The sequence below is a fragment of the Lactuca serriola genome, chromosome 8 (genome assembly GCF_051521515.1).
Source record: "Lactuca serriola cultivar US96UC23 chromosome 8, Lser_US96UC23_V15, whole genome shotgun sequence".
Lineage (NCBI taxonomy): Eukaryota > Viridiplantae > Streptophyta > Magnoliopsida > Asterales > Asteraceae > Lactuca > Lactuca serriola.
This window is the reverse complement of record NC_136415.1, coordinates 42,510,572-42,526,678: the sequence shown is the minus strand read 5'-3', so window position 1 is coordinate 42,526,678 and position 16,107 is coordinate 42,510,572. Positions and strand designations below refer to the sequence as shown.

At 34.0% G+C, this 16,107-nt stretch overlaps 1 protein-coding gene and 1 long non-coding RNA gene across 3 annotated transcripts in view; one reads left to right on the top strand and one right to left on the bottom strand.

The window, feature by feature from the left end:
• Window positions 1-11,388: 11,388 nt before the first annotated feature.
• The window catches only part of LOC145066493 (cytochrome P450 CYP72A219-like), a 38,450-nt gene continuing 33,731 nt past the window's right edge, over window positions 11,389-16,107 (top strand). The window contains exon 1 of the mRNA XM_079013763.1: window positions 11,389-11,662. Within this exon, the coding sequence (XP_078869889.1) occupies window positions 11,389-11,662 (274 nt within the window). The remainder of the gene's footprint in view (window positions 11,663-16,107) is intronic.
• On the bottom strand, window positions 12,145-14,321 carry LOC145066496 (uncharacterized). 2 transcript variants are annotated; one of them, XR_013688766.1, is made up of 3 exons: window positions 13,566-14,150; window positions 13,315-13,455; window positions 12,145-12,933 (listed from the first exon to the last, which is right to left on the bottom strand). It is a non-coding gene; the product is annotated as an uncharacterized LOC145066496 (long non-coding RNA). The 2 variants fall into 2 exon arrangements; XR_013688765.1 differs by having other exon boundaries at window positions 13,315-14,321.

Below are 16,107 nucleotides of genomic sequence, written 5' to 3'. Positions count from 1 at the left end.
GAATCCAATCATTGAAGTTGGATCCATCGAAGGTGATCCTCTCACAAATGTTCATGAGAGAGAAGGGGCTTGAGGAGTTGGAATTTGAGCCAGAGGCGTTGTTTGATCCAGACATCTAAAAAAGAAAAAGGACAAAGTTTATATTAGATAAAGAGTCCTTAATATAACACCCAAATGAAATATTAAGGCTAGGGCCCAACACAATAATTCACAATTCGAAAGAGGGATGCCGTAATCCAATTGCAAATTATTCGAAGGTAGGTAAATGACGATTTACCAATTCCACCACGAAAAACGACATATAGATTTAGGTTTTAAATGAAATGAAATTCCTAGATTCTTTTAAGATTCATTGAACTTTTCAATGACATGTTTAATCTCGATTATGCCCTTCAAGTTTGTGACTGGAATACAGAGAATCACAAACAAGGTGTGAATAAACATGCAAATTAGCTTGACACTCTCGAGTCATTTACCACCTAATCAATGTGTTGGTTAACCACACACGCTCCATTGATCTATGATAATTCTCAAGCTACCCTTTGCCACCCTTGTTAGTCCAAGTTAGTGTGTCGGTTAACGAAACATGCTCCATTAACGACTTGGCAAGGTGCAAAGTGCAATTTCATGGAATAACATCCTTTTCACATTTTCCTAAAGGAACTAAGATTGAGAATTTATAAAAAAAAACGTTTAGTTACTTTATAATATTCATTATAATTATTAATGAGGGATTAATGTCTTATCCTACCCATTCGACTAACGACCCTCCACTAGTCAAGAGTGCGGTGGGTAAGAGTGGATACCCAATGACGGTCATTTTATAGGCCGCTTCCTTAAACACCCCTTATAGACCAGCTTCGTGAATGAGGCCTACTAATGGTAAGACCAAGGTTCTAAAAGGCGTGAGTCGTGGCGTGGCGGCAAGGCCAAACCTCAAGCTTAACGAGTTATGGCGAGCCATGGCGTTTTTCAAGGCGTGATGTAAGGCGGCGATTTTGTATTCATTTATAATTATATTACCGAATAAATATAAATTTATATCAAATATACCTATTTTTTAGAAGTGTTATATCAACAACTAATAACAGAAAGTTAATAAAAAACACAATACTTGTATGTCCGATTAGAAAAGGTATAAAAAAGAGCAAAAAAAACGTGTCTCAAACGAAAAAACACGCGCCATAACACGCCATGGCATGCCATATCACGCCTTGAAACAGGCCACGCCTAACAGCAACGTTATGAAACTTTTCGTACCGGCGGCGCCGCGGCTCAAGCCATGGCGTGCCTTGGCGCCCGCCATGGCACGTCTTTTAGAACACTGGGTAAGACTGACTCATCTTGAAACAACCCAAAAATACCACCCAAAAATTTCGATTTTTATTATAACAAAACCCATGAGACTGAGTATCACATAATAAAACCATATGCTGTGTGTTTCAAAAACCATGATAAAATACTGTAAGAAAAACTGAATCACAACTGTATCCAAACATATCAAGAAAACTAAATCAACTCCCAGGACAAAACTGAAGCTGTGGTGTGTGCGATGCCATCATCCCGAGCTCTTCCCTTTGCTTGCGGAAGTACCTGAAACGAAAACTGAAACTGTAAGCACGAAGCTTAGTGAGCTCCCCCAAACTACCACATACCACATAATAACATATAAGCACATACTGGGCCTTGCCCACTGCATCGGAACGAAGTCCGGGCTAACTGGGGCCTTGCCCCTACATCGGATCGAAGTCCGAAGCTGACTGGGACCTCTGTCCCCTACATCGGACCGAAGTCCGAAGCTGACTGGGACCTTCGTCTCCTACATCGGACCGGAGTCCGAAGCTGACTGGGACCTCTGTCCCCTACATCGGACCGAAGTCCGAAGCTGACTGGGACCTTCGTCCCCTACATCGGACCGAAGTCCGAAGTTGACTGGGACCTCTGTTCCCTACATTGGACCGAAGTCCGAAGCTGACTGAACATAGCATAAACATATCAACTAGCATAAACACATAAATCCCGTCTGAGCCTTGGAGGCGTCAAACATACTAGCTACTGCATTGGACCGAAGTCCAGAAACTACGGCTAACTGAACGGGCTGGCATTGTGGCCTTAGACCCGTTCCTATTGAAGGGAAACTCACCTCGTGAACTGGCTGCTGTGTGAATGGCTCTGGAAGCTAACTACTGCTGCTCCGGTATCTCCCCGGCTACAAGTCCATAAACACACTCAATCAAATGCTAAACACTGCACTGGGGTAAAATGACTCTTTTACCCTTGGTCAAAGTCAACTCTCTCAGTCAAAGTCAACCCACAGTTGACCTGACTCGCCGAGTTGGGCCGCCAACTCGCCGAGTCTCTAGTCTCACTTCTCAACCCTACTCGTGGCTACTCGTCGAGTACCCTCTCGATCCAAGAACTCAGACAATCTTCATCCGACTCGCCGAGTCATATGAACAACTCGACGAGTTGTTCTTGAGCTAAGAAGATTGCCTTGGACTCGCCGAGTTGTATGAACAACTCGTCGAGTCCCTCCATTACTGAGTCTGCCCTCCAACTCACTGAGTCCACTCTACTACTCACAGGCTTCCACTCGACATCACTCAAAAAGGGGAAAAACGGGACTCGCGACTTGACTCGCCGAGTCGTTCTTCCGACTCGCCGAGTCACATCCATGCAGCTACTCTAAACTCGATTCTGCTTGAATCCAGCGTCTGAAACTTATAGATCTGGGCTTCCTTAACTCGATTAGCACGTAAAGATTCTATCTTTATGTGCCCATAAGCGACCAAGAAGATAATAAGGCTCAAAAAGCATAATAAAGGCTAGATCTAGGGTTCTTATGCAAAGCATCATCAAAAAGGCAATAGATCCGGGCTCTACAACTACTAAATGAACAGATCTAGGGATATCTCGACCTATTAAGGCATCCAAACAACTATAAGGCTTGGAAAATGCATCAAACTAGCCCTAGAAGAGTTCTAATGGAGGTCTAAAGTATAAAACAGAAGGAATCCGAGAAATACCTCAATGAACTCTGCTTTTGCCCTTGGATCTTTGCTCTACACCTCTTCTCTTTGCTCCTTTCTTCTTCTTCTTCTTCAAGCCTTCAAAATCCACACACAAAAGCACTTAAAATAATAAGGGATGGATTAGGGTTTTCTCACAGCTCTCTGAGGGTGAAGGAGGCGAGTTTGGGACACATAGCATTGCTTAAATAGTGAGCAACTCGGGGATTTAGGGTTTCTTCCAGGCAGGCAGACTCGCCGAGTCCCGAATATGGACTCGCCGAGTCGCCGACTAACACGTGCACAAAACTCGACCCTACTCGACGAGTCAGGCCATAGACTCACCAAGTCCCTCAATGAAACTTTTAAATAAATGCCACAGGAACAACATACCAGAGATGGGGCGTTACAATTCTCCCCCACTTGTCTCAGACTTCGTCCTCGAAGTCTGCTACGGCTGAATCTGCAAATAACTCCGGGTAGTGCTCTCTCATTTCTTCCTCAGCCTCCCACGTCCACTCAGACCCCTTCTGGTGTTGCCACTGCACCTTCACTAACTGAATTGCCTTGTTCCTCAAGGTCCTTGTCTTCCAGTCCAGAATCGCAACCGGCCTCTCAATATAATTCAGGCTGCTATCAACCTGAATATCCTCTAAGGGAACAACTGCTGACTCATCCACCAAACACTTCCTCAACTGAGACACATGGAAAGTGTTGTGGATCTGGCTAAGCTCTACAGGAAGGTCCAACCGATAAGCAACCCGACCCACTCGGGCCAAAACCCTAAAAGGACCAATGAACCTGGGGCCCAACTTGCCCCTCTTCCGAAACCTGATGACACCCTTCCAGGGTGAGACCTTCAGGAGGACCATATCGCCCACCCGGAACTCCAAGTCTGAACGCCTCCTGTCGGCGTAGCTCTTCTGCCGACTCTGCGTAGTCTGCAGTCTACTACGGACCTGCTGAATCAACTCAGTCGTCTTGAGCACCACCTCTGTGCTCCCAACGACTCGCTGACCGACCTCGCCCCAACAAATCGGGGTCCTACACTTCCTCCCATAAAGCATCTCAAAGGGAGGTCGATCAATGCTCGCATGATAACTGTTGTTATACGAAAATTCCGCTAACGGAAGATACGTATCCCAACTGCCACCGAAGTCTAGAACACACGCCCTGAGCATGTCCTCGAGAGTCTGAATCGTCCTCTCGCTCTGCCCGTCCGTCTGAGGGTGGAAAGCGGTGCTGAAATGAAGACGAGTACCCATCTCGTCGTGAAACCGCTTCCAGAATCTGGGTCCTACACCCTACATCGGACCGAAGTCCGAAGCTGACTGGGACCTCTGTCCCCTGCATCGGACCGAAGTCCGAAGCTGACTTGCCGAGTCCCTCAATGAAACTTTTAAATAAATGCCACAGGAACAACATACCAGAGATGGGGCGTTACACATCTTATACATATATATACATATTAATTTTTTAATATTATAATAGTATAAGGGTTGTATTTTAAACTTTTAAAACACTAGGGTTTTAGAATTTAATATTTCAAAATTAAAACTTTTAAATTCCAAAACTTGAGGGCAAATTCTGAAACTTTTCAAAACTTTTAAATTCAAATTTTAAATAATTAATCTGATCACATAATTTTGAACATTATCTTAAAATTTGACCATTATCTTTCAATTAGATGAGGATAATCATTACTATAATAGAAAATTCAAATTTTAACAGTTATAATAGTTTATAGTAATTGTCCTTATCTAATTTAGGCTTTAAATCCAAAAAATCTACCAACAGACGAATCAACTTGTCGAGTCAGGGCTTGGACTCGTCGAGTTGGTCCAACTTGTCGAGTCCATCTTTGGATTCATCGATTTCTACTGTCAGAAGCCAAAAACGATTTTGTTCCAGCTTTGGCAAAAGAACAATAGCATCAAATATAACAGAAAAATCCCTTAAGCTCTGATACCACTGATGGGTTTTGAGCATTACAACATTCCTATGGTGTGCATGCAACGTTATTTGCTTTGGATCTAGGTTTTTCTCAAGTTATACATGCAATTCAATTTTCCAAAGCAAGAACCCTAAACTAGCATACAATTTTCGGATTTAACAATTGAACAAGAGTTAGAAGAATACCTTTCTTGTTAACTAGTAGTAACAAGCAATCCTTTCCTTGATCTTGACCTTCAAGAGCTTAGTGCCTCAAGCATTGCACCTCTAATGGAGTGACAAACACCACTTAGCAATGGATGAACAATAGAGAGAGGAAGAGGATATAGAATTCGGCCAGGGTTTCTTCTAGCGAATCAAGTGGCTGATTTCAAGAGCCTTGGGGTTCCTTTTATAGTTGAGGCTACTAGGGTTTTCAACTGGAAACCCTAATTCCATTGCTTAAGCCCTAAGCAACACATGGACCCCCACATGGTAAGCCTTGGACGAAAACTCTATGGGCTTCCCATAGATTTTTGTCCACCTATACCAATAGGATCCATTATCCTAAACTATAACTATTACTGATTTACATAATTAGTCCCCGTTCTTTTAATCAGTCTCTTTTGATCACTAAATTAATTCAAAATTAATTTCTGATCAATACTAATTAAATAATATGATTTCTTAGTTAATATATTATTCGTATAATATATTAATAAACCATTTAAATGACCTCTTTCTCCAAAACTCATTCTGTCCAGTTGTTATGGTGAAGGAAACCCAAAAGGACCATGTTACTATCGGGTCAAGTACATACCAATTATAGTTATGGGCTTAGACACCTAATCAAACACAATACAAATGAGTCGTTGTAAAACCAACCCATGGTAAAATATAATAATTAAACATCAGAGTAAAAATCACAAATAGTCGATGCAAAATAAACTACGGGGGATGTTGTGCAGTCATGTCAGACCCTTCCCTTTGGAACTGGAAGTACCTACAACAATAAACATAAAATCATAAGCACAAAGCTTAGTGAGTTCCCCAAAATACCACACACCATACAAATCATTGAGCCTAGTCCACACGTTGTGCCTAGCCCAACATACAAAAGGCCCAACCCACTCATGCAAATAGGGCCAACCCTACATGCACACCAATGAGCCTAGCCCAACACATTAATGCAAGAGTCATAAAGACAACTAGCATCCTACATAACACATTCTAGTGGGCCAACATTGGTGCCTTCGACCCCAAACATATAGTGAGGAGACTCACCTGACTCACAAAGCCGACTAGAACTCAGCTTAATAGCGTGCCGACCACAACAAATTGCTCTATCTGCCGAATGATAAGTGCTAAACACCTCCTAACAATCCTCACAAGGTAAACCTTAAGTCTACCTTCTAAAAATAGAAATTTGACCAAAAGTCAACACATGCCAAAAGTCAATGATCAAAGTCAAAGTCGACAACACCCACAATGCCAACTATCCAGCCTCACGTCGTGACTGACCCTTGGTCCCATTGTGAGAGTCCGCTTGGTACGATTCCAACTCGTCTCGACCCAACTCAGCCAACTCAGTCATGTAAAATCACTGGAGTTGACCTCACGACGTGAACATTCATCTGTTACGTCGTGAGCCCCGAAAACCTCAGTAGAAAACATGACTTTTTAGTCTCATGTCGTGAGACCTCATGTCTCACATCGTGAGCACAATCTAAAACCAATATCCAAAGATTTAAGTCCTTAATCCGTTAAGCCTTTCACTCTAACTTTTCCAGAAGCCAAAGGGGACTCCAAAGGTCCATAAAAATGATTACATGATGGACATGCATGCCTCATGCATGTCTTCCATCTATTCTAGGTCAAAATGAAGATATTAACCCAAAATCCTTATGCATGGGTCCAATAATCAACCAAATCTAGATATGAACCATAGTCATACTCCAAGAACCCTTAAAAATCATAAAGTTTCCAACTTTATGTATTCCATCCATTCAAATTGGCTAAAACATGAAAAACATGGGACAAAAACTTAGATCAAACCACTATAAGAAATAAAGCTTGAGCCTTTGACACTTACAAAGGTCCAAAACAGTATTAAATGATGATGATGTTGATTCCTTGCAAGATTCAACAATAGATCACCTTCTTCTCTTCTTCTTCAAGCCAAGAGATACTCCAAAAAGTCTAAGAATCAACCAAGGAATGAGGGTTAGGGTTTTTCTGAGGTAAAAGGGTGTTAGAGGCTGATAATGAATCCTAAAAATGACTTAGACTGCTTAAATACAAAGGAAACCCTAAAACATCATGGGCTTGGGTTGCATCAGTTCTCACGTCGTGAGCCTCTATGTCTCACATCGTAAGATCAGCCCCGAACACAATTTACATATTCACCCATGTCACGTCATGACCAATCAAAGGTCACGTCATGAGACTCCATTTCTTCTAAAAGTTGACTTTTTGACTCCTTGAAACCCCAAATCGATCCATCATGGAAAACGGGTGTTACAAAATCACACCACACCATGTGGTGCAAACGATAACTAGCGACGGACATGGTGCCATGTAAGCACAACGACAACTCCTAGGTGGTGTGCATGACTGTAACAAAGGATGTCAGGTGGCCATGAGACGCCTTCTTGCCAAGTATACATGAGGGCCTAATTAGTAAGTAAGTAACAAACTTAACTTTGATTTATTTAGTAGAATTATATAACCAATAGTAAACAAACAGCCTACAAGTGTTCGGTATCCCATCGTTTTAGAGGTATGATATGGTGATGAAGTGACACTCACCACTATAATAGTTAGTGGTGGATATTGTAGATGACCTTATATCCCTCTCGATCTTTACAAACAACCTACAAGTGCTTTTTGGTTTATTTTTGTTTGTTCACAGTTGTTCATCATCATATCATTGTTAAAAGTTTCTTGGTTGTTGTATAATATAATGTTTTTTTCATTCCGTTTTCAAGAAAAAAAATAAACATAGTGTTATTATTAATTTTGTTGAGATTATTTTTTCTAAGATTACAGGGGTTGAATCATTATGTTGAGTTCATCATACTCACATGGTATATGTTTTATTTAAAGTAGTTTACTTGGGATCGTGTTGAAAAAAATCATTTAGGTTCGATTTGTACATTCATGTCAAATAATTAAATCAAGTTAATACTCATTTTTTGCTCTAAACTAAGATATTTTTATACACCAAATGAGCAGTAGCAGGTAACGTTCTTGCTTTTTGTCCTGTGGCTTTTCTTTTTTCATTTTGTTAGAAAACACACAATATATTTTTTACACTTTTACCATTTGTAAAACAAAACATTTAACATTATGCTTCTTACAAAGAATATATATATATATATATATATATATATATATATATATATATATATATATATATATAGGTTAGGTTATTTTGTTTTTTACATTTATTGTGTGCTAAAATGCACCAACAAAAAATTAGTAAATTAAATAATTATTTATATTAAATAAATGTAGATATTAAATGATTTCCATAATTATAAGTATATTAAATGATATCCATCATTATAATTCTCTTTTTATGGAAACTAATTAAATATGTCATTAATGTCAGCAATAACATTCTTTCAAAATGAATTCGTATCTAGGTTTTTATATATGAGTTCGTATTTTGTTTCAAGACTCACTCACTTAAAATACAATGAATTTGCATGGAATATTAAGAATGAGTGTGTATTCTATTAGAATACACTCTCATTCTTCTAGATATGAATTCATTCTAAAAGAATATTATTGTTGACATTAATGACGAATTTAATTGGTTTCCATAAAAATAATTTATAAGTATGGATAACATTTAATATACATATAATTAATACTAAAATCCTATTGGTGCATTCTTTCACACAATATATGTGACAAACATTTGAACCTACCTATATATATATATATATAATCCTTTTATATTATACTATTTAATTATAAATTTTTAACCATGATCAAATTCCACTCCAAAATCGATTCTAATCATGACCCTCGTCAGTTTCCTAATATATATATATATATATATATATATATATATATATATATATATATATATATATATATATATACACGAGGGTTCAATTGATAAAAAAAAAATTGAGAATGAGGGAATCATTCTCAGCCAATCATTTAATCTAAGCATAAAAAGGCACAGTGGCAAACTTGTAAATATGATAATAACCTTCAATCTCAAATACGTAATTGTATAGAAATACATAACAATTCAAACTCATTTCTAATCGATCGTTCATCATCTAAATTTCTCCTCCAACCTTCAACAATCATCCAGATTTCTTCAATTAAACAATCATCAACATCATCCAGTGTTAATCAATCATCGATCTTCGTCAATAACATGTTTATCAACACGATTCAACAGTTAACAACAAAAATTCGTTTTTGGTTTTTTTTAATCCAACCTTCAATTCTGCTTGAATACGATCAGATCTTCAACATCTATGATTAATTATACTCCCAGTGTCATTAGATCAACATCATCGATAATCATCAAAAAATCCATTTCATATCATTCATTCAACATCGATTATCAAATAAAACTTCAAAATTGAGGTTAGAAAAAGATCAAATCATTTTTTTTTGAATATTTCATATAATTCTCTATCAATCTACTATTTTGTAAGATTTAAATAGTCAAAGTATCATATTTTTAACAATTTTAAAAAAATTAACTTGTATGCACTCCAACTGTTTGATGAAATGCATAAACTAAATTACCACGTTATATTCATATATAAATATGTTTTCTCACATGAATCAGTATATGATTATTAAAACAAAAAAACAAATATGCAAGTTTGTATATTATTCATATGTGAATAACATATAAAAATTATATATATTTGTGACAAACACCTTCTAATATTCATATGTGAATATACTGTGTAATATTCATAAGTGAATATATCATCTAATATTTGCAAGTGAATATACTATGTAATATTCACATGTGATATACCATGTAATACTATGTAATATTCAGATATGAAAATATTATCTAATATTCATAATTGAATATACCAACTAATATTTACAAGTGAATATACTATGTAATATTCACAAGTGAATGCATCGTCTAATATTTAAATATGAATATACTATGTTTATTATATGCTATTTTCATATATTAATGATACTTAAATTGTAAAAAAAATGATCATATTTTTTATTCATAAGTGAATAACGAATATATTGTAGTAAAAAACCTAATACATTTTTATTCACTTATAAATAACGATAGATGAAAATATAAAAAAAAAAATATATTTTATCTTAAAGCTATATCAATATGGATGTCTATTTGTAAAGAATAAAAAATCATGAATTTTGGTATATTTAAAATCATTTGTCGATAAAATAGTTTCTTAAAAATTAAAAAAACAAAAAAAAATATGTTTTTGTATATATTAAGGTAATCATTAGCATAATTTAAGGAAACATATTTTGTTGAAAACAAATGTCTATTCCTTTCTCATTTCCGTTGGTACGAACAGAGCCTTTTGCAGCAAAAATAAATGAGTGACTGAGAATGATTCCCGCATTTAAACCTTTTTTATTTTTTCAATTGAACTTACCTCTCTCTCTCTCTCTCTCTCTCTCTCTCTCTCTCTCTATATATATATATATATATATATATATATATATATATATATATATATATATATATATATATATATTGGAAAAAATAAATGAGTGGCTGAAAATGATTTCCCTATTCTAAACTTTTTTTATTTTTTCAATTGAACTTATCTCTCTCTCTCTCTCTCTCTATATATATATATATATATATATATATATATATATATATATATATATATATATATATATATATATATATATATATATATATATTAAAATTGAAAATGATTAATATAGACAATAAATTATATGATAAAGGACCAGAAATGTAATTTTGTTAATAATGGGTTTAGTATCGTTGGAGATTTTTACTGGTTCACATTTCAATACTTTCTACGTTATTAATTGTTGTATATTAGTAGTGGTTTTGACCGTCTAAGTGGTTTTGACCTATAATTAACAATACCTTGAATTCTGATATAAAGGTTTTTATATATTCACCCACAAAGTAATTCCAACTTAAGCAGCCTACTATTTTTTTTATCCTTTTTTTCACCAATACTCTCAAACGTCATAGTCCATTTTAACAAGATATTACTTTTAAGAATTTTGTTTACTATTATTTGCTTATATTATACATTTACACTATACTACCTACGCCCTACAACAATCATTTGACGAGGCAGACAACAATAAAAAACATATGGATCATAACCATCAATTTCTCAAACTATAAGGTGGTAAACTGAACATTGCACAATGATAAATAACTATCACCTCCACAAGCTTCAAAAGCTAATCACGAGGGATGGAAGCAATTGCAGTTCTTTGTGTTCTTGGAGTAGCAACAATCATGGGGTTATATATATGGAGGATTTCCAACTGGTTGTGGTTTAAACCAAAAAAGATAGAAAAATTTCTAAGAGATCAAGGTCTTAGAGGTAACTCTTATAGGTTTCTTTTTGGAGATTTGAAAGAGATGATGCAGATGACAAGGGGTGCCAAATCGAAACCCATGAATCTTACTCACGATATAGTTCCTCGTGTGTTGCCCTTCATCCATAAGTCAATCGCAACTCATGGTACGTCTTTAGTTTTATTATTATTATTATTATTATTATTATTATTATTATTAAATTCGGTTATGTTATGTTTTAATTATGACCGTCAATTACGACTTTTTTTGGTTGGCGAGTTATATATATATATATATATATATATATATATATATATATATATATATATATATATATATATAGGCCTAGGTTATTCTATTCAAAATAATTATTGTGTTATTGTATGAATAAATATGGGTCAATTATTTTACTTATTTTAAGAAAGTGATTAATACATATTATTGAATTAAAAATAATCGAAAAATATCATCTGGTTTAACTAGAAGGGTATTTTATTCAATTAACATAGATTTAATAAAGGAAAATTGCATTTTTTTAAGGGTTCATAGATTCTATTAACTTCTTGAATCTATTTCTTGATGATGACTTTAAAAACTTCTTGAAGAATAACAACTTCTTGTAGAATAACAAAATCTTGAACAATCAAGTGAAGAATAAAAACAAAAAATACATTATTTCTTATAGAATACGGTTAACAATTGTTAAGAATTACATTTATTGTTAAAGAATAAAACTAAAAAAACAATCAAAACGGGGAAGAAAACATCAAAATCTAACAACGACTAATACATTCTAAAAGAATAATGTGGTCCGTTTTTGAAGCATCAACTTCTATGATTCGAACAGAATTGGAATTTATCATTCCATTCCAACAGAATTGGAATTCGTCATCCCATTCCAATTCAGAATTCAACTTTGTCAAGATCTTGCATTGTCCACATAAATGAAGTGTTAAATCAAGAAACAAAAACATAAATTGAAATATGAATCAATTCATAACCAAGGTTGAATTTGAAAAAACACAGTTGTTCTTGCTACCTGTATAAAATCAGTTTCACAACCAAGCATAATGAATTTGAAAATCAAAAGTGAAAGTGAGAGTTAAGATTACTGAACCAAATGGGCAATCTTACGGTGTATAAAAACACGTTCCTGTTGTACGATAAAAAAACCAAATAATATAATTAGAAAAATACCAAATACCAATTACACATAAGAACAATCTTGCCTTGTTTGACGATTTTGCCCCTGTCCATGGCACTAGACTACAATTGTTTACTTTATTGAGTTGATCAAGTCCAACAATGGGTTTTCCAACACCTGGTGGGTGTTTTGTCGTCACTTAGCTGCCTTGCTTTTACTTTGATCTTTGGGCTTGAAAACTTGACTCTGGACTCAAAGTGGAGACATAAATATTGCCCGAAACAATTGAACACCTGTACACATACCATCAAAACACCAACATTCATTAAAATAATTAACTCAAGTAAACAACATACTAGATTAGAATAATACTCACGGTTAACATTTAGATTGCATTCTAATCTTGGTTTAATGTTATCACAAAGTATCAAGTTTGTATACCATCGATAAAGAAAGTAAATTACAAAACGGCCCTTGTGGTATAAAGTATGTTTCTTGGATTTTTGTGAATTCTTACTTGCACATTAGAACTAATGATACATCTAACAAAGTTGCATCAACTGTTGTACTTTTTATAAAGCAATGAAGTACAATAAAAAAAAACAAAGTTTTAGAAATGTTCATATTAACATAACCACTATAAAGAAGAGTAATTTTGAATTAATAGACATTACCTAATCAATAACGTGCATTGGATCCATTTTGGTGAGGAGATAACTGGTTCATTGACCATTCTTTCAAGGCTTTCCGGTGAAGAGCATTCATTCGAATATAAGGTCGTTTTTCTTTGATTAATTTCTCACCATTTCTATGGCCTTGGTTAAAATCATATCAGAATTAAGATTGATGGTTTTAGTGTAATGATATCGTTAATGAAGAGGTATAGTATTACTGTATTAGTAAGGATGAAATGAATTTGAATTACCATAAGCACAATAAATGAAGATAAGAGTATTCTGAGTTCTCTTTCTCCAAGCCCATCGAACAGACGATCCATGGCACCTGGATCCGGAGACCTTGTATCCCACGTCGGAACACAAAGATAACCATTTTTAGATAAACCAGAAACCCAGGTAACTCACAGGTGCAATCTATTACAGCAGGGTTACCCGACAACATTTTGTCCAGCGAAAAAGGCCACCCACCGACGTACAAACACTTAGACACCTCGCTGTAAGGAGGTTCCCTAATTTGATGACATCTCGAACCCCATCTCGTAATACATATTTCGCACCCACCTTAGGATTCTTCGATTCAAGATATTTCTTCTCTACCAAAATGCGATTGACCCGCGTCTTAATTTTCTCCTTCAAACGCGGAGGTTTATCTCCAGTGAGGGAGTTCCGAACACGATCTGAAAGCGATCGACGACAACAGCAAATGATGTTGGTGACGATCTTCTGTGGGCGATGGATTTAACCTGGTGATTTTGGGGAGACGTATTTTTTTTATCTGTATTGGAGCTAGGGTTAGGGAGGATCAATGGGATAGAATATAGTGCGTTGATCGTTTTAAAAAGGGATTGTTGATCGTTTTAAAAATGGATAAAGACAGGTCAAAGCAATTACCATAATGAGTGTATTTGTAGAAATTTTTTATCAAATTATTGAATTATCCATATTTATTTGTTTGATTATTTATTTATTTTTTTAAATTTTGATTGACCTATATTTATGCATACAATAACACAATAGATACATTAAACACCTGAACCTCTCTCTCTCTCTCTCTATCTATCTATCTATCTATCTATCTATATATATATATATATATATATATATATATATATATACATGAAAAAGTTCAATAGAGAACTATAATTATTGGTTTTTTAAGAAACTAAATATATTTTTTTTAATTTCTAAAGCTTATTTTTTATCGAAAAAAAATATAAAAATATCTAAATTCATATATTAACATTGTGAATGTGAATAATATTTTTTGGATTTACCGTGTAAATCCGGATTCACGTTGTGAATTTTCAAAAATTCACATTGTAAATTTGACGTAAAAAAAATCGAATTTGATATCATTGGAAAAAGGATAAAAGGTTATCAATTTCTGTATTTTTAGTTTTTTTTTTTGATAAAAAAATAAGTTCAAAAAGTTGAAAAAAAATTGGTTCCTTGGCTTCTTGGTTAATTATGGTTCTCTATTGAACCTCTCTCTCTCTCTCTCTCTCTCTCTCTCTCTCTATATATATATATATATATATATATATATATATATATATATATATATATATATATATATATATATATATATATATATATATATATATGTTAGGTTGATTTGAGACCATGCTAATTTTGTGAGACCAAGTCTAAAAATAATTTAAAAATGAAAAATAAAAGAACAAATCCAAAAATTCTTTTTTTAATTATTATTTTCGGAACTTTATTTAAGTAAAAAAAATAAAAATAATAAAAAAAATTATTGTCTTTTTTTTTGAAAAATAAATGAAATATTCTAATAGAATATTACACTGTACATATTTGAATATGATTTTTAGAATGTTTAGAATATTCTACTAGATTTGCCAGATATGTAGAATATTCTAAATATTCTACTAAAATATGTAAAAAATGTATTTTTATTTTTTATTTATTTTGTATTTTTTGCTATTTTTTTATTTATCTGAAAAATATATATTCCGAAAATAATATTGGAATTTTTTTTTGAAAATTTTCAATTATTTTGCATTTTAAAAATGTTTTTGTTTTATCTTATAAATGAGTGGCTAGGATTGCGTCTCACGATATCACAAAATTAGGCCGTCTCACATGAACCTAACCCTATATATATATATATATATATATATATATATATATATATATATATATATATATATATATATATATATATATATAGGAGGGTTCAATTGAGAAAAAAAAAGGTTGAGAATGAGGGAATCATTCTCAGCCAATCATTTAATTAGCCTCTAAACATAAAGGACACGGTGACAAACTTGTAAATATGATATAATAGCCTTCAATCACAAATACGTAAGTGTAGAAAATTAGATAACAGTTGAAATTCATTCTAATCGGTCGTTTATCATCCGAATTTCTCCTCCAACCTTCAACAATCATCCAGATTTCTTCAATTAAATCATCGATCAACGTCATCCTATGTTAATCAGTTATCGATCTTCGTCGATAACACGTTTATCAACACCATTCAACAGTTCATAACAAAAATTCATTTTTTTGGTCTTTCAATCCAACCTTCAATTCTGCTTGAATACGAACATATCTTCAACATCTACGATTAATTATACTCTCAACATCATTAGAACAACATCATTGATAATCAACAAAAAATTCAATTTGTATCATTCATTCAACATCGATCATCAAATAAAACATCGAAATTAAGGTTAGAAAAAGATTAAATCATTTTTTGTTTGAAAATTTTCATATATTTCACTACCAATCTACTATTTTGTAAGATTTAAATAGTCAAAG